This window comes from Electrona antarctica (assembly GCF_951216825.1).
Source record: "Electrona antarctica genome assembly, chromosome: 16".
Lineage (NCBI taxonomy): Eukaryota > Metazoa > Chordata > Actinopteri > Myctophiformes > Myctophidae > Electrona > Electrona antarctica.
The window spans coordinates 37532323-37557353 of NC_136797.1; the positions used below are offsets into that span (position 1 = coordinate 37532323).

The 25031-nt window shown below is 42.8% G+C and overlaps 1 protein-coding gene across 2 annotated transcripts; it reads left to right on the plus strand.

Annotated features, from left to right (window-relative positions):
* Nucleotides 1-14716: 14716 nt before the first annotated feature.
* On the plus strand, nt 14717-24832 carry LOC306939309 (uncharacterized protein). Of its 2 annotated transcripts, XM_079523899.1 has the most exons (4): nt 14717-14932; nt 17663-17806; nt 21893-22861; nt 23323-23440. In XM_079523899.1, exons 1-4 carry the CDS (start codon nt 14740-14742, stop codon nt 23355-23357), a joined length of 1341 nt encoding a protein of 446 aa, XP_079380025.1. In that variant the 5' UTR covers nt 14717-14739; the 3' UTR covers nt 23358-23440. The 2 variants fall into 2 exon arrangements, with proteins under 2 accessions (XP_079380025.1, XP_079380024.1); XM_079523898.1 differs by having other exon boundaries at nt 21893-24832.
* The last annotated feature ends 199 nt before the right edge of the window (nt 24833-25031 follow it).

Consider the following 25031-nt stretch of genomic DNA (forward strand, 5'->3'; position numbering starts at 1 on the left):
CAGTAATTATTTGTGTCCCTTTTATGCCTATATATGGAGTTCTTGTCAAGCTTGCCAAATGAGGCTTTTGTGCTGGTTCCGGACAACCGGAAATGCAGAGTACCCGTTCCACCCATTTGTCTGTGTCCCTTTTATGCCCATATATGGAGTTCTGTGTCAGGCATGCCCAAATATTGCCCTGTCCAGAGCCTGGGCTGCGCAGAGGCCTTTTTGGGGCAGTTCTGACTGGACAACCGTGGGTCCGACCGACTCGACACCGGGCACTCACTGCACCCACCTGTGGTGGAGTGGAGCGCGTGTGTCGAATTTGAAGTCGGTGGGGCAAACGGTTCTCGAGTTACGTGGATTACACACGTACAGAAGTACTGTAGGGAGACAGAGACATGGTGCATTTATAGATATATCTAGATGTGTCAAACTAGGGATTTTTCATGATTCTGAATCCATTCCAAGCATTTGTTTTGCACTTCAAAATATTGTAAATGTCAGACAATACACATTAACATGAATCCAACATATAGATAATGTCTATAAACTATAGTATATATACTACATTTGCACAACACTGATGATATCGCCCCTGCCCACTAGCTATGACAGGCTGTTTGTCAACAAACAATGTGCAAGCCAGATTCGGCACAAACAAGGGACTAAATTAATTTCGTTCCTATGCCACAAAAATGTGGAACGCCCTACCAACTGTCATTAAGACATGTGAATCCCTTGACTCCTTCACAACCGCTCTCAAAGAGCACCTACGGACAGCTGCAATTCGAAACTGGCCCCCGTAAAATCTGAATCACCACCCACCCCTTTTCCCCCTCACTGTAGGCCTATGTGTTTTCCCCCTTTATGATGAATTCCTGTTTTTGGCTATATAGAAGTGTATATTTGTACGTCTAAAATAAATGTTATGAATAATTGAAAACGGTGGGCCCTCTTGTAAACAAGTGTAATACTTTATGGTGTCGTCCACTCACAGTTAACAGTTTTTGTATTGAGTTGTGCTTGAAATGTAGGCCTACTGTAATTCTGCAAACGGTTAATAAATACTTGAATCAATCAATCAATATTGCTGTCAAACTCATCTATGAAGCCATCAAACCTGCTCCATCACATATTGGAGCCTCTTTACAAAACCCAGTGGAAAACTTCACATCATACCATTATTAGTTCCCAGATGTTCTGCTACTGTTACTCCTGTTCCAAGCAGTGTCGCTTGTCAACCAGATCAGAATCAGATTCAGATACAACAAGCTGTGCTAAACTAGCCTGGCTCCAGCCCCTGAATCGCTAGCCACGCCCATTAAAAAAATATATTCAGAATAATGGAGTGAAACGAAATGAAAATTCAGGCTGAGTGTCAGGCTAGTGCTAAACCTCATCGGCGAGCGACACCGTTCACGAAGAAGCACCATAAGCATTTTGGTTGATATGATTTACTGATCCAAACGGTTTGTTTACATGAAAAATAAAACAGCTAGAAGCCACCAGCAAGTTCTACTTGTAGCTTGCTTGTTGTTAGCATATTTAGCATTGAAGCAGTATCTCTTAAACCGATAGATTTTATTTGTCTATGTGTTCTTTGCTCCAGCCAATCACAAGTCGAGTTGTCTCAGCCAATCACATGCCGAGTTCCCAACGACTAATAAATGTCGCGGAACTGCACAGCAGCTTCGGCGTCGCCATGGCAACCCTGTTTTTGATAGCCTCAGTGTCAGGCTTACGTTTGTTGATGGGAGGAAACTTGTGCTGTGACTGGCCAGTTACCCAAATAAAATGTGAACGTGAAGCTCAACACCTCATTCACACTTTGTCTTTGTTCAGCACAGTTCAAAGGGAGAGATACAGAGATAGGAGCAGCAACAACATCATTGTGTGGCCACTAGACCTCACCATATCCATGATGTCGTACGAACGTAGAGACAGAACGCCTTCATGCAGCGACTCAGGAGATGATTCCACCTGTACAGCAGATGAACATGACTCCATGGTTTCAACTGGAGACAGCAGAAAGAGGAGGATGAGAGGAGGGGTGAAGCGTGAGGCAGGTCAGAAGGAGGAGGCAGCCGTAGTCCCACTGCAAAGACCCAAGAAGACACGTGGCCGAGTAAAGTTAGACAATGAGTTCATTGACAACCCGACAAGGCGACGCAAAACCTTCTGCACGCGTAGAAATGGTGTAATGAAAAAGGTTAAAGAGCTCGCCAAGCTGACAGGAAGCCAGGTGCTGTTGCTGGTGGCCAGTGAAACGGGACGCGTCTACAAATGTGCCTCCGACAAGCTCCAGCCCATGTTCACTAGTGAGGCGGTCAATGCAGTGATTCAATCCTGCCTCAATTCACCACAGGGCTCACCACCCCACGACGATGATGATGATGACGATGATGCTCCCATGGATTTGAGTGCCACGGCTGCCCCGGGCTGCAAAGAGAAGATGGACCTCACCTTCCAGGCTTCTGAGGACGAGAGCCTGGGCAGCACTAATGATGACTCGAAACCATCTTTCAACAACAACATCATGGCCAGTCTACCAGGAACCGCCACCACCCGTGCCCAGTCCATGGTGCCCACAACCACCACAACCAGTCGTGCGTTACCAGACTGTAGTCTCTCGCAATTTTCAAATGCTTCCGTCATACGTAGGAGGCCTCTCATTCGGAGATTGTGGAATGGTACGGCTACGCGAGACTACGCCACCGCCTCCACTGTGCAGGAGAGCAGCGGGCTGCAGGTATAACAGCACAGCCATGCCACAGCGTCCTCCCTGCTGCCCATGGAGGGTCATGTGATGTACCCCAGTCCTCCACACACGGTGATCTCCCAGGGACCGTTTGACTTGCAGTTGTCACATGAGGAAGTGGTGGAATGTACTGCTGATTCAAGCCTATAGGCAGTTCAAGGGACAGGGGGGGGCTCTTTGACTTTGGTGGATCAAAGAAATCACTCCAAAGTGCCAGAGAAAATCAAGCGGTGTCATATGCAACCTTTATATCATTGCCATTCTATTTTATTTTCTGAATTTTCATTTTCCTCCTTTTACACAATTGTAAAAAAAAAAAAATCAGTGACAAATAAAACTTATTGAATGTTGAACAGCAAAGCGTCTTTCTTTCTGTAATTATAAGTGATGGGTTTCACTATGGAAAATTGTCTTTCATCAATTGCTATCGTTACACATTGTTTGAAACTGTCTCCTGATGACCATGGTTAGGACACGTACCACATATCAAATTAATGACATCGATTCCTCTAATTTCCTCAGCTGAACCCTTCAACCCTCACGCACCCAATTCATCATTATATAATAGTTAATATTGCTATAGTGCTGTATCCATTGTCAGGTTTAGACTACTTGGAGTTTAGCTTTAGTCCATTCAACAGGTGAAAAAAGTCTGCCTGGTAATAACCCACTGGTTCACCCCCAGTCGGTGTTTTAGTTTGAGATTGTGATTCACGCTTTAAGGCTTGATGAAGGAACAACTCCTAAATGCATGTGTATTGTGTGTGTGTGTATCTCACAAGTCACAACACATGTGACTCTTGATGTATGGAGAACATGGAGTCAGGGGGTCACAGCCTGGGGCGAGACATATCTTGTGAAATATATTTATTGAATTTGGGGGTATATTGCATACAAAATATAACCCACCCTACCGTGGTAGTGATATTGTTTTCCTATGTTTAGGAGGACATTTAAACCCGGCAGTGGCATTTGCAGTATGCTTACTGGGCAGAGAGCCTTGGAGGAAGTTCCCTGTGTTTTTCTGCTCCCAGACGCTGGGCGCTTTCCTGGCTTCTGCCATCATATTCTGCATGTATTTTGGTATGTGTCTGAAACATCTATAAATCAATCAATAAAGAAATAAATTAACAATAACAATAACAGTGATTTATATGTTTCCTACAGATGCATTATGTGACTTTGGCCAGGGTGTATTCATGGTAGAGGGGGTGAATGCTACTGCTGGTATATTTGCCACATACCCATCCAGTCACGTCAGCCTGCTTAACGGAGTCTTTGATCAGGTGAGTTGTATTCCTGTGGGTTGTGTGTTTAACCTATTTTCTGGGTTCAATTACATAATTTGTTGCTGTTTCAATGCATAATGGCAATGGTTGAAGTGTGATTTTTTTCATGAATATAATGTAAGTTTGTCCAATCTGTATGGTAGAGTATGTTAAGTAAGGGATAATGTCTGGCTAGGTGATCATTGTCAGGAGATAATTCACCGACAGGGTGATTAACCACCGACGAGAAGTGGAGCGGGCTGTTATCCAGAAATAACAAACCGCTGAATTCAGCAATTGACCAATCAGAATCAAGCATTCAACCAAGCCATGTAATAATAAAATATAACTTATACAATTGGGGTGGTTGTATTTTGTCTCCCTGCTCTTCTATTGAGACATTTAGATCGTGTCAAAGATCAATTTTTACCTGATGGTCAACATTCAAATCATCCCCTGTGCAAGAAGGCAGGCTCTATTAGCTTTTTCGATCCGACCAATATGTCTCAGTTATAGTATTGGGACCTATAGTACACGGTGTACTGTGTTGTGCCAATTATGGAGATCCTTGATGTCATCCGTATATGCCCATATATTGTAATGGCATATGACCATTATGGGCAGATTGGTTGGTTCTGCGCTTCTGGACAACTGTATATCCAAACTACTCGACGGGCATAACACTCCCTAGAATTTATTTCTATCTATTAAAAAAATCACACTTGCGTGAAGTGAGCGGCACTCATATCATCATACATCACATTCCGTGCTCAGCCAATCAATCCATGGTACACACACTCAGACACACAAAGCTGGGCATAGGAGGGGCTAGCGCCCCTCAAATCAGCTGGACAGAGTTTTTCAGACATACGGTAATCCCTACTTCTCATAAAACAGAGGGAGGGAGATGGTGCCTCTCCACCTGATTCTCCATCTCCTCTCTGTACTGTGTCTCATCACCATTCGTGACTAGACCCACCACTGTCATATTGTCCGCGAATTTGATGATGTGATTGGAGCTGGAATTGGCAGAAAAGTCGTCCGAGTCGTGAGTCAGTAAGGTGAACAGGAATGGACTGAGTTGACGCAGCGCTGGGGAGGGGTGCATGTGTTTGTTCCGACATACTAACAGTCCGACATTAGTCCGACAATACCCCAAACCCTAACCCTTACCTCACCTGTCCACCAGTGACATCATTGATGGGAAATCCAAGCTAATAGAAACTTTCTATTAGCTTTCTATTATTCTCACGATAATAATAAAAACTAATCTGCCTAACGATGATGTCACTGGTGGACGGATTTGAACTGCACAGCCCTATATGAGACACAGACTGAGTAGAAATGTTTGGGGGTATTTTATCATGCACATTTATATATGAAGATAGGTTGAAGTGGTGAAGTGGTCCTGTAACACTGGTTGAGAATGGATCATGGAAGTGCTCCTTTTACTGTACCACTGAACAATGCACCCCTGTCCTTGTATCTTAGCTGATTGGAACGGCATCGCTGGTGGTGTGCATCCTGGCTATAATGGACCCTCATAACAACCCTGTTCCCAGAGGACTGGAGGCCTTTAGTGTGGGCCTGGTGGTGCTGGTGCTCGGTCTGTCCATGGGCTTCAATTCAGGTTAGTATATGGGCCTGGTGGTGCTGGTGCTCGGTCTGTCCATGGGCTTCAATGCAGGTTAGTGTGGGCCTGGTGGTGCTGGTGCTCAGTCTGTCCATGGGCTTCAATGCAGGTTAGTATGGGCCTGGTGGTGCTGGTGCTCGGTCTGTCCATGGGCTTCAATGCAGGTTAGTGTGGGCCTGGTGGTGCTGGTGCTCGGTCTGTACATGGGCTTCAATGCAGGTTAGTATGGGCCTGCCCGGCCTGGTGGTGCTGGTGCTCGGCCTGTCCATGGGCTTCAATGCAGGTTATATAGTGTTGGCCTGGTGGTGCAGGTACTCGGTCTGTCCATGGGCTTATAGAGGTATCACAATGACAATCAATCAACTTTATTAATTTTACTCCTTCGCCTTTTCTTAGTGTTTTTTCTCATGACAAAGTTGTTTTTCTTTGTTGTTTTCTCATGTCCCCCATAGTCTTTGGGTATCTATATCATATCAATTTGAGATATTATTATTGTCACATCACAGGTTTACAGGTGTAAAACCGTATTGCAATGTTTGAAGATGGCCTATTTGTACGCTGTTCTAAAATTAAAAATAGGGTAAAAAAATGAATTTGCCATTTTCGGCAAATAGATTTGGTGCAGAAAAGAAGAAAATTGATCCAAGTAAAAGAGACAACTCAGTTCCAGTTCACCAAGTATTGGTTAAAATCGATTATGGGTTATTTGTTATAATCAATTTGTTTGATTAAGTGTTGCACTTCCAAATGCATGCAGGCTATGCATTCAACCCAGCCAGGGACCTAGGACCACGCCTCTTCACAGCGCTGGCAGGCTGGGGTGACCAGGTCTTCACGTAAGTTCTGTTCTGTACACCTCCTGAGTGCTGGTGGAAAGACATAGGCCTACACTACAAGGACCATTTCTCAATACATTAAAGCACTGGTTCTCAAACACTGGTTCGGGACACATTTGTGGGTCACGGACACATTTGTATGGCTCCCTTTATACTTTTTTTCCTACATTTAAAAATATATATATGTATTATTTCTTCAAAACAATTCAGTAGCCTAAACAAACATTCCCCCAAAAATATACAAATATTTCCATGAATTAAAACCAAAATTCAATGATTTTTACAGTAATCTTGTGAAGAAATAAACAAAATATCAAAGAAATCCCATCAATTACAGATTTCAGAAGTAGTGAAAATAGACGATCTACAAGCTCTCAACGTGACGCGAAGTGCCTTGTTGTGAGCTTGTAGATCGGCCATTTTCACTAGTTTGGGTCGTGGACGAGCATCTTAATTTCTCTTTTGGGTCTCGAGCAAAAAAACGTTTTGGAACCACTGCATTATACCGCTTGTTCTTGAACCGTTTCATGTTTGTTCTCTCCCTCTCTCTCTCTCTCTCTCTCTCTCTCAGAACCAGATCCTACTGGTCTCTGGTCCCCCTGTTTGTCCCCTTCCTGGGTGCAGCAGTCGGGGTGATGGTGTACCAGCTGATGGTTGGATGTCAGGTGGAGGCGGAGGTGAAGCCAGAGGAGGGAAGAGTGGGGGTTCAAACTGTGAAACTTTCCAATATCACCACATAAAGGTCATTTTCAACCATTTTAATCAATATCACGTACCAGATAAAGATCAGTTCATTCTAATGTCTAAAGGACCCAAATTGTGCATTGATTATGCCACGGAACCACATTTGACACCCTTTCATTCTTCTGCCTATACACACATGTCATGTCCTAGTATGAGTGAATAGGGGAAGGGGATCAATCTCACGTGATTCTTTGTTTGACGCCACAAAAATCCAGATGTGTGTCTCAAAGAATGTGATTATTGGCAGAATTGCGGAAAAGTTTACAATATGTGGCAGTCCCGTTTTCATTTTTCGGTGGTTAATAATACATGATACAATTTATATAGTGCTTTTCAATGTATACTCAAAGTCGCTTTACAGAACAAAATAATAGAAACCGTTTCATTAGAAATATAAACTAGTTAAAAAGTTAAAAAGGTTAAAAACTAGAAACTACGGTAGGCAAACAAAGTGGGGGTTGGGGAATTATGTAGGGAAAGCAAGTCTGAAAAGGTACGGATGTGAGCTGGGAGTTCCACACATCCACAGTGAGGGGGCCAGGTTCGCTTGTGGGGTTGCAATTACCTGCACAACAATAGTTCAACATATATGATGCCCTTTGACGGAAAGAAAATACATAAAATTGAACAATGTGTACATTCCCTAATAATGCAATTCCAATGGTATAGCTGTGTTGTTTTCACCCCATGGCGGATTCGGCCAAGCCCCCAAAATACATGTGTGTCTCATCGCTGGGAACTCAATCTACTCTGTAAAACCCTCTTGTGTTTGTTTTTTTGATAAATAGTTAAATTGTTTGTCCAATAAGGAGTCTCCACTCTCCAGCTCCTTATTAAACAGAAAATGCATTTACCAATTGTATGCAATCAAGATAGATAACTCAGGCATGCTACAGGTTTTTGCATTGGTTTCGACCTCCCGTTAGTTCGACCATTAGGCCTACTAACACTATCCCAAACCTTAACCTAACCCTACTAACCTCACAGGAATCCACAGGTGAATTGTAACCTGCAGCACAGATTAGTTGTAACCCGTCACGTATGTCGGGAGCCGCAGGTGAATTGTAACCCGCAGCACGGGTGATTTGTAACCCGCAGCACAGGTCGAACTAACCGGAGGTGTGACAGTCAAGTCCCCAGCTTGTAGATCGGCTATTTTCAAATAGCCGATGTACACCGTATACTATACGGTCTACATACGGCGTATAGGGTAAAAGTTGAGTCAGCTGTCTCATCCAAGACCCAAATTGCATATTCTTTATACTCTTGTTTGTCCAATAAGGAGTCTCCACTCTCCAGCTCCTTATTAAACAGAAAATGCATTTACCAATTGTATGCAATCAGGATAGAGAGCAACTCAGGCATGCTAAAAAACAAGTGACATTGGAAGTGATGACACAAAGAAACGAGCAGACACATTTTTTAACCGGGACACTATAACATTTAAGCTGATAATTAAGGAAAACTCAATGGCAATGATTAACCTTTTTTCAATATAACTCACCTACCTTTAAGTCTCAGTGTGTACAAATGGAACTATAGATGGACCCTAATGTACTCATGTGATCCCTAAACTTGACCTAAGACAAAAAGAAATGGCAGCCTGTTAACTAACATCCATTTCTAACGGTGTATACAATGTAACTTTATTTTGTGTGTAAATAAAATGACATTTGTAACCAATCGTGTCTGTTTCATGTCAAGGACCCCCAAATTAATTTATCTTTGGCCAGGAGACCCCCATCTGAAAACATTTTGTGCCAGGAGAACCCCATGCAAGATTTGGGTTGTAAATATTTAAAACATATTCCAAATTGTCACAAGCTTTTTCATGAGCTCAAAATGTGACACCCCAGCCGGACAATGGTTGCTTTGTACCAGGCTCTATATGTGTGTGTGTGTGTGTGTGTGTGTGTGCGAGAGAGAGAGAGAGAGAGAGAGAGAGAGAGAGAGGGACAAAAAAAACTAGCCTATGTGTAGGCCATCTCACGTTCAAATGGTCAAAGCCTCGCACTTCATTATGCAAGGGGGAGGAGGTGTGCACGCGTGTATAAGTGAATGTGCATTAGCCCCGCCTGGGCGCACTCTTGTAAACAACCAAACAGAAAGCGGGTGCTTATATGTCGCTTTCCCATGTGTGACCAAAATAGCAATATTGGTGAAAGCGTGACAACACGCCCATGACCACACCTCCAGGCGCAAATACCGGTGTCGGCATAACGGGTAAAGGCAGGGACGAAAATAGAGCCCCTAATATCTCTTTTGGGTTTAATATGGGCTAAAGTTTGGGAACCACTGATCTAATCTATCTATCAGCGACAGTTACACACCTCCTCCACCAGGGGGCGAAATACATTAATTTATGCAAGTGCCCTGGATCCTGTGTTCATTCTTGGCAGTCACGTTGACCAGGAAGTAGAATGTCGCGTAACGCGTTCTTGGCTCCGTCTTTTTGGCAAATCTAGAACTTCCTGTTTGAGAGCTAGCAAATTTAAGACATCCGGTTGCTTTCAGAATAAAAGTGCCTTTAATTAAATAATTATTACATTACATTATTAGTATTATTATTACATTACAGTTATTGTAAAGACACACATTATGTTTCTGTGTAAAAATACGTAATTAAATAACGTAAAAAAGGTATCTAAATGCTAAAATCTAAATCTAAATAAAAATGCTATTCACTGGAGAGCATGGACTTTATAAAGTGCAAAATAATGATCATCACAATCAGAAATAAAACGCTCACTTAAAAGTTTCCAAATCCCTACAATATTTGTTTTTAAACATCATAATTTGTCTTAAGGTGGACTGAGAAGCTACTTTAATAGTTTAGTAGTCACAGATTTGATCAATTTACTGTATGTGTGTGCATCTGTGTTAATGTGGCACCAGCTAAAAACACCAATGCACTAAAAATATACTTATACAATTACCAATAAAATACAAGTAATAAAGTGCAAGGTGCTTAGCTTTAATATATCCTGCCGACTACGCCAATTTGTGGCACCAGCTAAAAACACCAATGCACTAAAAATATACTTATACAATTACCAATAAAATACAAGTAATAAAGTGCAAGGTGCTTAGCTTTAATATACCCAACGACTACGCCACCTTTGTGTGAGGTCTGGTCCTCTATTAAAATACAAATATAAAAACAAGGCAACACAGGTTCGTGGACAACTTTAAATTAAAAGGCAAACTTAAAACAGAGGCCGATTTTGAATGAACAAACAAATACTTTTATTACACTAAAATACAAGGGGCATCTATAAGCCGTCATAAAATACATTAGTGACCAAACTCTAAAGCCCTAATAAAATCCTAAAACAAAACTATTAACCAAAATAAAACAAAGCAATCAATAACTGTTAAAACATTTCACTGTCACATGTGCAAAGTAGCAGGGGGGATTATTCGGTGTGCATCAGGCTTCTACTTCCTTCCGTCGACACTGTAACACACAAGGGCAGCAACCAGTTCATCCGTTCCACAATAATTTACTCTAGTGATGGTTCCACAGATAGGTCCTATGTTGGCAACACTACAGAGCAGGTACTTACAGACAGCCCAGGTTTTACCCTGGGCCCTTCTGATGATGGCATGTAGTGTTGCGGCCTCTCTACCATCTCCTCCGTTCCTAGGCCAAGTTCACCTGGCTGAACTCCTCTCGCATCTCGCATCTGGCAGCCCCCCCGCCCCCACGGCAAGGGGCGCAACTCTGGAGGTCGTGGTCGTGGCGCTTATAGAGTCGAGGGACATGGCTACCACTGGCCCCCCACAGGGGTCGTGGTCGTGGCACTTACAGCCCTTCTCGTGTCGACATCATGGCTACCACTGGCCCCCGGCTGCATCTTGGCCCCCAGCCATGGTCACTGCCCTCTTCACACCCTCCTTCAACCTTCCTTCGGGTTCTGCAGCCCTCTTCCCTGCTTCTCCTCTCCCAAACACTCCAAGTCTGTTATATAGGCCTCCTCGTTAGTAGACACACCCACACCCAGGTGCAAGTCATCAGCTGCAGGTCCTCATTGCTCAGTGGGATATTTAGCCAGTCAGTGGAAAGAAAATATGGTTATACCAAATCATGCAACAGTGAAACTCAACACAAGAAATATCAAGCAAACAATAAAGTAAAACCACGCGACAATAATCTTATTCTAAAGCATGCAAAATATAGAACACAGCAAACACAAAATTACATAATAAAGCAAAACACAACACATCTAAATTTCCACCGGCTCACATCTCCCCACACTGAAAGGTTGCCAGTCCCTGCAACCCAAACAAAATGTCTACCTTTCACATCACATCATTTTTTTTAAAAACCCTGTTAAAAGTTTTGCCTTTTAAAAGTTGTCCTGCCGACTACAGCCAATTTGTGGCACCAGCTAAAAACACCAATGCACTAAAAATATACTTATACAATTACCAATAAAATACAAGTAATAAAGTGCAAGGTGCTTAGCTTTAATATATCCTGCCGACTACGCCAATTTGTGGCACCAGCTAAAAACACCAATGCACTAAAAATATACTTATACAATTACCAATAAAATACAAGTAATAAAGTGCAAGGTGCTTAGCTTTAATATACCCAACGACTACGCCACCTTTGTGTGAGGTCTGGTCCTCTATTAAAATACAAATATAAAAACAAGGCAACACAGGTTCGTGGACAACTTTAAATTAAAAGGCAAACTTAAAACAGAGGCCGATTTTGAATGAACAAACAAATACTTTTATTACACTAAAATACAAGGGGCATCTATAAGCCGTCATAAAATACATTAGTGACCAAACTCTAAAGCCCTAATAAAATCCTAAAACAAAACTATTAACCAAAATAAAACAAAGCAATCAATAACTGTTAAAACATTTCACTGTCACATGTGCAAAGTAGCAGGGGGGATTATTCGGTGTGCATCAGGCTTCTACTTCCTTCCGTCGACACTGTAACACACAAGGGCAGCAACCAGTTCATCCGTTCCACAATAATTTACTCTAGTGATGGTTCCACAGATAGGTCCTATGTTGGCAACACTACAGAGCAGGTACTTACAGACAGCCCAGGTTTTACCCTGGGCCCTTCTGATGATGGCCTGTAGTGTTGCGGCCTCTCTACCATCTCCTCCGTTCCTAGGCCAAGTTCACCTGGCTGAACTCCTCTCGCATCTCGCATCTGGCAGCCCCCCCGCCCCCACGGCAAGGGGCGCAACTCTGGAGGTCGTGGTCGTGGCGCTTATAGAGTCGAGGGACATGGCTACCACTGGCCCCCCACAGGGGTCGTGGTCGTGGCACTTACAGCCCTTCTCGTGTCGACATCATGGCTACCACTGGCCCCCGGCTGCATCTTGGCCCCCAGCCATGGTCACTGCCCTCTTCACACCCTCCTTCAACCTTCCTTCGGGTTCTGCAGCCCTCTTCCCTGCTTCTCCTCTCCCAAACACTCCAAGTCTGTTATATAGGCCTCCTCGTTAGTAGACACACCCACACCCAGGTGCAAGTCATCAGCTGCAGGTCCTCATTGCTCAGTGGGATATTTAGCCAGTCAGTGGAAAGAAAATATGGTTATACCAAATCATGCAACAGTGAAACTCAACACAAGAAATATCAAGCAAACAATAAAGTAAAACCACGCGACAATAATCTTATTCTAAAGCATGCAAAATATAGAACACAGCAAACACAAAATTACATAATAAAGCAAAACACAACACATCTAAATTTCCACCGGCTCACATTAATACAGCAAACATTATTCAAACACATGCAAAACATGCAAAAACTACAAACGTCAATCCGTGCAAACATCACTCAAAAGTACAAAATGGTACTATAAGTGCAACGTATCTATAAGTGCATACATTACTCAAATGTATAAAAAGGTAAGACGTGCAATGTACCAAGTGCAAACGTTACTCAAACGTATAGGTACAACATGCAATGTACCTCAATGCAAACGTCACTCAAATGTATAATATGGTACAACATGTCGAGTTGCATCAGCTCCAGTGTCCAGTGTCCACTCTGGGTCTGGACACGGCACCATTTTTACATTTGACAGCAGTAGAAGGTCAGCTGCTGCTCGGAATTTTACACCTCTCCCGCTTAGCGGAGAGTGGGGTGTGGTAGAGGACATCTCCCTGAACGGGTGTGTATGTCACAACAGTTGCCTCGCGGAGTCGTCTTTTGTCCAGTGTCCACTCTGGGTCTGGAAACGGCACAACTTTTACCGTTGACAGCAGTAGAAGGTCTGCTGCTTGGAATTTTACACCTCTCCTGCTTAGCGGAGAGTGTGGTGTGGTAGAGGACATCTCCCTGAACGCGTGCGTATGTCACAACAGTTGCCTCGCGGAGCCGTCCTTTGTCCAGTGTCCACTCTGGGTCTGGAAACGGCACAATTTTTACCGTTGACAGCAGTAGAAGGTCTGCTGCTCGGAATTTTACACCTCTCCCGCTTAGCGGAGAGTGAGGTGTGGTAGAGGACATCTCCCTGAACGCGTGCATATGTCACAACAGTTGCCTCGCGGAGCCGTCTTTTGTCCACTCTGGGTCTGGAAACGGCACTTTCTTTACCGTTGACAGCAGTAGAAGGTCTGCTGCTCGGAATTTTACACCTCTCCCGCTTAGCGGAGAGTGGGGTGTGGTAGAGGACATCTCCCTGAACGCGTGCATATGTCACAAGTTGCCTTGTGGAGCCGTCTTTTGTCCAGTGTCCACTCTGGGTCTGGAAACGGCACAATTTTTACCGTTGACAGCAGTAGAAGGTCTGCTGCTCGGAATTTTACACCTCTCCCGCTTAGCGGAGAGTGGGGTGTGGTAGAGGACATCTCCCTGAACACGTGCGTATGTCACAACAGTTGCCTCGCGGAGCCGTCCTTTGTCCAGTGTCCACTCTGGGTCTGGAAACGGCACATTTTTACATTTGACAGCAGTAGAAGGTCTGCTGCTCGGAATTTTACACCTCTCCCGCTTAGCGGAGAGTGGGGTGTGGTAGAGGACATCTCCCTGAACGAGTGCATATGTCACAACAGTTGCCTCGCGGAGCCGTCTTTTGTCCAGGGTCCACTTTATAAAGTCCATGCACTCCAGTGAATAGCATTTATCCATTTAGATAACTTTTTTACGTTATTTAATTACTTATTTTTACACAGAAACATAATGTGTGTCTTATAGCATCATATAGCCTTATTTAAATGCTTCATTTGTAGTTTTAATGTGCAAATTAATCTTTTTTTCAATACTCTAGACGGTACTCTTATTTTGAAGAGATCGTCCACCGGAAGTCTTATATTTGCTCCCTTAGATTTGCCAAAAAAACAGTGCCCGCGTTCTTCCTGTTGACACACGAGGTTTCTCCTAAACGAAGCCGGTCTCACAACAAAGGAGGCCGTTAAATGTCTCATAAAAGGAGTTAAAATGTCTCTTAAATTAGTTTAAATGTATCATAAAGGAGGTCAAATGTCTCATAAAGGAGGAAAAACGTTTCTTAAAGGAGATAAAACGAATCAAATGGAGTCTGTACGGCTGGAGATAAATGGACACATGACGTTGGTGGGCGAGCAGATATTGTGTGTTTTGGAGAAACAAACAAGAGGTGATGTTTGTCGGGTCAGAGTGTTTGTGTTGGAGCGCCTGAGTGCTACGGCACAGTTCATGTGCAGCCTCTTCCAGAGAGAGATGGAGACACTACACACTGTTGCAGGTGAGACGCGCCCGTAACTTGCTCCTCCAAGGGAGCTAGCTCAGTCTCTTGGCGTGGCTTGTTGCCTGCCTGGTTGGAGATCGGGGTTCGATTCCAGCTCAGGGTGCTAAACGTTACATTGGTGTCGGAAGTGTCCGAGGACCCCTGCAGCGTGAGGGGCGTTTCAATTTTTTGAAATTAATAATTATGTATTTGGCCACGGACCCCCATCTGAAAATAATGTTGTGACATTGAGGGACCCCATTTAAGATTTGTGATTCTTTTTTTAATGTACTCAATTTGTCAATTTCTTCAAGATTTTGAAAATAGCAGATCTACAAGCTCACAATGGGTCACATTGTGGATCAGCTATTTTCAGCCTATACGTTTAAAGTGGTTAAACTGTTTTTGATGAAATATTGCTTTTGCACTTTGGGGACCCGAAAGTGGGGTCCCCGGACCCCACTTGAAAACCACTATTGGGAATATTTCACATTTGAGATATTTGACTCTAATATGTGTGCCTTGGCCTTACTTGGCAAAGTAAGTAGTTAAAAATTAATAATAACACTGCTAGACCAGTGTTTCTCAAAGTGTGGCCCACGGACCCCCAGGGGTTCAACTAGCCCCTCGGAACCCTACGTTAAAGTTTCTGACATTTTGATGACTTTAGACGTAGGGTTCCTTCCCGTCGACTTCAAGCGACATGCTCATTTCAATACGCAGGCTGACTTACCCCCTCCGACGTGAGTGCTGCGCTGTGGGTATGATGCTGACATATTCCATAAGAAGAATATAGGAGCTATAGGAGACAACGGAACCATCTGAACCCTCCGCGAACGGCTCAGAAGCCGTTAAGTATTTTTAATCTTTGTTAGACCGTTGGCTGGCTACCTGCGACAGAGGCAGGACGTAGGGACTGACGCGCAGATAGCCTGTGCTGTTCCTGCCAAAGTGTATAGCTTAACTTCAGCTCAACAGCGAGCTAAACTCCAATTCCCCATAGAAAGAATGACAGAATCGTGATGTAAAGTTCCTTTACTGAGTGGTTCTTCATCTTTACAAGGTCATGGAATAAAAACTGAAACAAACATAAAATACAATACAACATGCATGAGTTCAGTTTTCCTGTTCTTAATTTTACAGTAGCTTGTAAATACAATCCTTTTTAATCCAAAATTACCATGAAATCCTTTTTTAACATTAACTTATTATGCATGAAATTTCACAACATGAAATACAACACTTCCATATGAGTCTTAACTTACAGCATTGCCTCCTGGTGAAGGTATGTAGAAGGTGAGAAAGAAAAGCTTCACATGTTGCACAGAGAAGTAGTGGGTGCACTCTCTGTGCTGCCTCTAACACAAATGATGTTTGCAAGCCAACACGGCTGATTACTATCCAGTGAGTGCAATCATCTAAACTCACACACCTGCCTTAACTAGGCCAAATGTCACAGTGACCTCTTCTATTCAAGAAGGCCTTTCAAAATAAGGGTCCTTAAGTCTTTCAAAAATAAAGCCTTTCTAAACATAGCGGTTTATAATATAAATGACATTATAAAACAACACATAGCCAGTTCCGGCGCTGGAGGCGGGACAATAGGATGTCAATAAGGAAGTCAAGGAAGGAAGGAAGAGAGCTGCCAAAACGGTCTAACAAAGATTAAAAATACTTAACGGCTTCTGAGCCGTTCGCGGAGGGTTCAGAGGGTTCCGTTGTCTCCTATAGCTCCTATATTCTTCTTTTGGAATATGTCAGCATCATACCCACAGCGCAGCACTCACGTCGGAGGGGGTAAGTCAGCCTGCGTATTGAAATGAGCATGTCGCTTGAAGTCGACGGGAAGGAACCCTACGTCTAAAGTCATCAAAATGTCAGAAACTTTAACGTAGGGTTCCGAGAGGGGCTAGGGTTCAACTATCTATAAAGGAGGTCGGCAACATTTTTGACATGTGACATGTTTTCATTGACAGTGTGCCATATCAACACTAAGTTTAATTATGACACCACATCGAAATTAAATATTTCCAACTGATTTTGATTGTCCACAGGCTGTACATACAGTTACAACCTTTATTTTGTACCTTCTTCTTTAGAAATATTTTCTTTCACACCAGGATGTACTGATCATTAGACTCTCAGACTCGGATCAGATTTCTCTCTCACACTTATGCCAGTCGGTGTGCGTGGCACTGCTTGCAGGAACCCAAAGAACACAATAAACAAACTGTAACCAGAAACAAACAATGCATCAATTAACCTCATACTGAAACATAACATAAAACTCTAATATAGACATGAACTTAATGTTAACAGAAACAAAACAAACCTTGCCGGCGACACCACGCTGCTTACAAACGACCCCCTTCCCTCCCACGGAAGCGTAAACATTCTCTGGGCAATAAAATTATAATGGTTAAACACAAATCATTCAAGTTCATGAAATATTGGAAGATATTGTTTTATCTTATATAATGATTACTAATATGGAATATTATGATACACTTTGCACTGGTGTATTGAGCATAAGCTATATATGACTGATTATTCTCGTTTAACCATATGAGAGTACCTGTCACGTTAAATGAGTGATGTCATATCTTGGTTTGACCTGATTAGGCCTACATTAGGTTAGACAGCCTACAAAAAGATGCTCTCTCATTTCTGTTCATAAAGATAGCCTGATGAAGGCTGCATAGGCCGAAACATTGCTGTTTTCCCTATTAAAGTTGTTTTTCCCCACAGAGCACCACAGGGAGAGGTCTACAGTGTCTAGAGAGATGGCCTCCAAAAGACATTCAATGTTGTCAGGGGAACAGCCAGAGAAGGACGAGGGACGTGGACTGTTTCATGCAAGGACGAACCCTTTTGTAAAGTTGTACCGTAGAGGTAGGTGCTGTTTTATTAACTTACTTTTGGGTTATTGTTATCGTGTACTCGGGCTTTAATGAACACCCCAGACAGTTGTTACGTTATTCGATTCAGTATTTAGATATTTGATGTTCGTTTTTATCAGACACGCCCTTTCTTATACAAACCCATAGTAACTCCATTTTAGCCATCACAGATACACCGAAATCACCTGTCCTTGGTTCTGGTGACTGATATTGTCCTTCTAATAGAGGGTATGCGCGTGACATCATCATCAAACCCGGAAGTTATGCAGGAATGCCTACTGAGTGGCAAAAAACTACTTTCTGGTCTTGACAGCCCATGCATCCAAACAGAAAAGTCCTATCTGATTGCATTAAACAACATTAAACAATGTTTAACTCACTTTGCCTATTGCTTTGCCACTCGATTTGCCACTCGATGTGCCATTCACTTTAAGCATGCGCATACCCTCTATACATGAGGAGGTTGTGTTTTTTTATGCCATTTATTTTTAACATTGTGGGGGGGGGGGGGAAACCAGACATAAATATTGAACAATAAATAAAATGTAACAAATGCAACAAAGAAAAGTATTAAAACATCTTATTGGCTGCTGTACAGAACCAAAGGGAAATATAGCTGCAAGCAGCGATATGACGGGACCAAGCAATTAGCCCTTTTAGGCTGCTCAACAGTGCCACTTTTGGTCACCCAGCGGTATTGCAGCTATTCGTACCCCAAACATACAGACAGACAGACAGACAGACAGACAGACAGACAGACGAGGCATGAGTTATGCCTGTTTAAAGTGCTGTTATTGCTGCTTAATTGCAGCTATATTTTTTGTAGAAAGTTTCACATACAGACTTCTCTTCAACTGGGATTTCAGCTAATGGTCCATATAGATTGTGTATAGAAAGTTTCACGCAAATTACTCAAAAGTCCCAGCAGAAAATCTGCGTTTTACTGGCGGAAAATCTGAGGGCAGAGCTTACTGGTCAAAGTGACAGATCATGTGTTCTGTATGAGTCAAGGCACATGTGTAAACAGGATCCATGGCTTTTGGTCAAACGAGGCATGAGTTATGCCTGTTAAAAGTTTTCATTTTCAAATGATTGCTATAGCACCCCCCTTTGGCTAATTAGAGTAAGACTGGTTTCAGCTGGTTATCATTTGGCAAGACCCTCTATCATACTGTAAAGTTTCATAAACATGTATATTTTCTTACTTAACTCACTCAGTAATGACTCAGTATGACCTTATAAAATGTACTCCCAATTTTTCGTCCGTATAGGTGCAAAATGTAGAAATGTTCGTGCATTTTGATCAACGATCCCAGATCACTAGTCTGTTGGCTTGTGTCTAATGTAAATCTCAATGAAAGATGTACTAAGAATGATATTTTGTAAAAACTGCATCTATATTGGATCTCCCGGGGCGAATGTTTCCGGCTGGTTCCTGGACCCCTTTTCCAAAACCAGCGAAGAAAACAATGTAACACACTAGAGCGGTGCCCGTGGGAAAAGAGGCAGGGCTCCAGAGTGCGACTTAATAGGTCACATATGATACTTAATTTCTTAGCACAATCAGCGCCGGGATTTCTTTCAAAATAGTAACTCGGGTGCCACGCAGATATGGCAGCTTTTACTCTGAAAGCCCCCCCCCCCTTCCGTTCCATACAAAAAATAAAGTCGCTCGATAATCCCTCGCATTCATATTTTAAACGAGAGGCATGTTGAAGTCAGAAATGAAAAGCTTTGTATATCCATCTGGTCAAAACCACGGAGAGCTCCCTAGATTAGGAGATACGAGCCTTTCTTTCAGAGCGGTAAACAGGGAAGTGAACGGGAGCGCGCATGCGCTAACAGCAAGGAGTATGGTGCAGAAGGAGAGGCCAACCCCCCAAAAAAGGGTTCACGGTGGCACAGTCGGTAGTGCTGTCGCCTCACAGCTAGAAGGTCCTGGGTTCGATTCCCGCTGGGGACGCTGTGGGCACTGGGGGCGTGTTTCCTCCCCCCCCCAGTTTGGCAGAGGAAGTGTAGCGCCCAGGATTACATTAGATAATTGACACTGGGTGAAACAATGGATTACAAAATTGTGGGATAAAACTTTTAAAAGGAAAAAGAATATTTTTCTCTCGTTTGATATCAATGAATGCGCTAGGACGTGTGTACACGTCCTCGCAATCCATCGGTTGGATTAGCTAGGACGGCTCCACACGTCCTACGGTCTAAATGGGTTAAGGTGCGAGTTAAACTTTACCGAGGTCGCTCCGTTGCGACTTGCAGGAAGGATGAGTGGGAGAAAAAAATACATCCTTGAGGTTACGTGGGCTGGTTGGCTGCTCCACGGAAGCCCAGCCAGTTTCATGCAAAGGCTGTATTGACAAACGGTATCATTGTGTCGCTCTCAAGCCACTCGGATCAAGATTAAGGGTGCACTGGCCTGTGTGTTCTGCCTGTGGGTTAAGTTATGCATTTACTATGAAAACCTGCATCTCCTCCGTCCGTCCATTAGTAGTAGTCCATAGTATGATGCTAGTACAATCATATCTTAAATTATATATTGTATGATGATGACTGTGCTAACAGTATTATCATAAAATATATCTCAGTTTGAAGATTCAAATTATGGATAATAACAATACAACTTACAAGCCTATTAATACCTTATATTTCATATGTGTGAGCCTGTAGAACTGTTCAAGCTAGAGACGGTTTTGCCAAGTCTGGTCATTTTAAGCTACTTTGGACTTGTAAAGTTGCTTTAAAATATTGGTGGTCCTTCACTTGAAAATGTGTTGCTTTAGTTTAGACAACAGCTAGCTGCTAGCAGGAGGCTGCAGCAGCTGCTGCCATAATGAATTTAGCGCAATTTTCTGTCCCAGAACTTATGGATGTTTGTGTTGTTGCTCATCTTTCTTTTCTAGTAAGTAAAACAAAGTACTTTTAACGCGTCTCTCTCTCTCTGTCTCTCTGTCTCTCATACACACACACACACACACGCACGTGAGCACACACACGTGAACACACATGTGTGCACTTGTGTGTGCACGTGCACACACTCTGCTCTGCTGGAGAAAATAAATCACTAGGGTTTAAACCAGACGCAACATGTATTTTCTTTTCATATCGGTGGCCCATATCTGAGACATTTTCACCGATACGATATGACCCGATATGCCCTAATATGGTCATATTGGGGCCCGGTCTCTAATCTGCATATATGGAGCCGGCCAGCAAATCTACATCTGCCCTCAAACCCTTAGATCTCCATATATGGAGCTGACCTGTTCGGACAATCTATATGTTGATCATTCCCCACACGTCCTTCCAGTTCTGACATTCCATATGTTGATCTGACCTCATCAAACCCTGTACACTCAAGACACGCTCCGTATATGGCCAGTACAGAATTCATTCCATATGTTGATCTGACCCCCACATGCCAAAGCGCCAGAGCTTGCCCAGCAGTCTGCCGTCTGCTGTCACCCAGGCGGATGTGTGCATGCATGATTTTATGTAATCTGAGCTTTAGTGGGATGCTCCTTCCATGAGAGGTTCTGGACACGCATGAGGAGTCTTGTGTATGTTCCGTCAAGACGATCCCGAAACTCCTTATTCATTGTCCATGTTTCGGCACCATAAAGAAGGATACTTTCCACACGGGCTTTGAACAGGTTTTGAATCTGTAAAAATAATCCAATGATTTAGTTTATCAAGCTGGGTCACATTTATGCAAATCATGTATCGACTAAAAACTTCGTTTTAAGACCTGGAGTCACCACTACCTCCACACTATGATATATATGACACACTGTCAAGAATAACCTGTTTGTTGAAACATCCAACAACCTGTTTGAGTGTTTGTCAATTATTGTTTTCAATTTTTTTTATTTTTGTAGCGTTCTTCTTTTGTTTTAACCTTCTGTTGAACACTTGCTACTTATTTGTAACTATTCAAATGCAATGTATTCAATACAAAACAAAAAAGATGCATGAAAAGTACATGAATGAATGATTAAATGTTCTTTAATCACGTGGCTCAAAAATGTAATGTCAAGCCCTGAAAACTCTCTCTCTTTGGGTCTTTTTTTCCTAGACCTCCTGCACCTCCCTGTGTGTAAAGAGCAAGTTTTCACTGAACAACAGGAGAGGAGCTCCAGTCTGGTCCAGGAGGAACCAGAGGAGGCTGATGGTTCAACGTTGACATTACTAGCAGTGGAAAGTGAAGATGATGATGAAAATAGACAGACGGAGCCTCTAGCCAGCACCTCAACTGCAGAACACATGAAAACACAAGCTGATGTAGAGCACCGTGGAACATCACAACCAACTAGTGATGACCAGCTCCTCTCTTCACACTGTTCTGAATCTGACATCGAAGACAGTGATGATTGGGAGAAGACCAGTGAAGGTCAGTCAACTTTAAACACACTGAAATCACACAAGATACAACATGTGGAAGGACAAAGATTGGAACCAGAGGAGGCTGATGGGTCAACGTTGACATTACTAGCAGTGGGAAGTGAAGATGATGATGAAAACAGACAGACAGAGCCTCTAGTCAGCACCTCAACTGAACACATGAAAACACAAGCTGATGTAAAGCACCGTGGAACATTACAACCAACTAGCGATGACCAGCTCCTCTCTTCACACTGTTCTGAATCTGACACTGAAGACAGTGATGATTGGGAGAAGACCAGTGAAGGCCAGGAGAAGACCAGTGAAGGCCAGTCAACTTTAAACACACTGAAATCACACAAGACACAACATGTGGAAGGACAAAGCAAGCCACCCCAGGACCTGAAATCATCAAAACAAACTCACTCCATGAGGAGTCACACAGGGAAGAAAAGCTTTAGTTGTACAGAGTGTGGCAAATGTTTTAATGTGAAGAGAGATCTGACAACGCACACAAGGATTCATACAGTGGAAAAGCCCTTTACTTGTAACGTGTGTGGTAACGTCTTTAGTCACAATAGTAGTCTAGATAGACACATGATGGCTCATAAAGGGGAAAAGCCCTTTACTTGTCACGTGTGTGGCAAACGCTGTGCTCGGAGTTGTCATCTAAAATCACACATGATGGCTCATAAAGGGGAAAAGCCCTTTACTTGTCAAGTGTGTGGCAAACACTGTGCTCGGAGTGATGAACTCAAATCACACATGATCACTCATACTGAGGAAAAGCCCTTTACTTGTCACTTGTGTGGCAAACACTGTGCTCGGAGTGATGAACTCAAATCACACATGATCACTCATACTGAGGAAAAGCCCTTTACTTGTCACGTGTGTGGCAAACGCTGTGCTCATAGTAGTGGACTAAAAATACACATGAGGACTCATACAGGGGAAAAGCCCTTTTCTTGTGATGTGTGTGGTAAAGGCTGTACTCATAGTAGTGACCTAAAAAGACACATGAGGACTCATACAGGGGAAAAACCATTTACTTGTCACGTGTGTGGCAAACGCTGTGCTTTGAGTGGTGCTTTGAAAACACACATGATAACTCATACAGGGGAAAAGCCCTTCAAGCGTGTAATTGGGAAGAAAAGCTTTAGTTGTACAGTGTGTGGTAAATATTTTAATGTTAAGAGAGATCTGACGAGACACACAAGGATTCATACAGGGGAAAAGCCCTTTACTTGCAATGTTTGTGGAAAAGGATTTAGTCAAAAGGGTACTTTAAAAATGCACATGAGGTCTCATACAGGGGAAAAGCCCTTTACTTGTCACGTGTGTGACAAACGCTGTGCTCATAGTGGTGAACTAAAATCACACATGATCACTCATACTGGGGAAAAGACCTTTATTTGCATTGTTTGTGGCAAAGGATTTAGTGAAAAGGGTACTCTAAAAAAACACATGAGGACTCATACAGGGGAAAGGCCATTTACTTGTAATCTGTGTGGTAAAGGCTTTGGTTATAATAGTATTCTAAAACGTCACATGATGGCTCATAAAGGGGAAAAGCCCTTTACTTGTCACGTGTGTGGCAAACGCTGTGCTCGGAGTTGTCATCTAAAAATACACATGAGGACTCATACAGGGGAAAAACCATTTACTTGTATCGTTTGTGGTAAAGGCTGTGCTGAGAGTGGTGCTTTAAAAGCACACATGATGACTCATACAGGGGAAAAGCCCTTTACTTGTAACGTGTGTGGTAAAGGCTTTACCATGAGTGGTAATTTAAAAGCACACATGAGGATTCATACAGGGGAAAAGCCCTTTACTTGTAACTTGTGTAGGAAAGGCTTTTCCCAGAGGGCTAATCTAGATTCACACATGACGACTCACACAGGGGAAAAGCTGTTTACTTGTAACGTGTGTGGTAAAGGCTTTGCTCATAGTTTTGATGTAAAAGCACACATGAGGATCCATACAGGGGAAAAGCCCTTTACTTGTAACGTATGTGGTAAAGGCTTTGCTTTGAATGGTAATCTAAAACAACACATGAGGAGTCATAAAAGGGAAAAGCCCATAGACACATGAGGACACGTACAGGGGGAAACCTTTTAGTTGCAGTTAGGGTCAAAATGCACATCTGAAGATAATGAGGAATCATACAGGGAAGAAGTGGTCAGTAATTAATGCACATTTTCCCCATAAACCAATTTGAGTTGACACATGATATAACACACGCAATTGAATGATCATTCATTCTAATCCAGGATGACAAGTGATAGAATCACATAATCTGACAATATCATCATGACTGATTAAAGACCACCACAATTTTGTTTCTCGATCTTGATTATCTTTTGTATGTAAAACGTATATAAACATGGCACAAAAGGTTAGGACATTTGTCTTTGGTAGATTATTTCTCTATTGTAATACTTTTAGGCATGAAGATGTTATGCCGTTGGATGTTTGAGACATTAACCTTTATACGTTCGGAAAGCCTGTTTATTTCCCTTTAAAATGTTTATCCACTTGTAAGGAACATGCATTTGTGGGATGACCAACTCAGTATGTTTTTGTCATTTCTATTAATAATAATAGTAATTTTCCACATATTTGCATCACCACCTTGTTTTTTAAAGGAATGACGAGCCCCTTTTTGGCCTTTCTGGCACATCATCTTTAATTTTTTTGTTTCTTTCCATTTAAATGTATTGTTTTTTCCCCCATTTTGTTTTTAAATGTATGTGCAAATATACAAGCGGCCGAAAGGAGTTTTCTTCGATGGGTGGCTGGCATCTCCCTTAGAGATAGGGTGAGAAGTTCAGTCA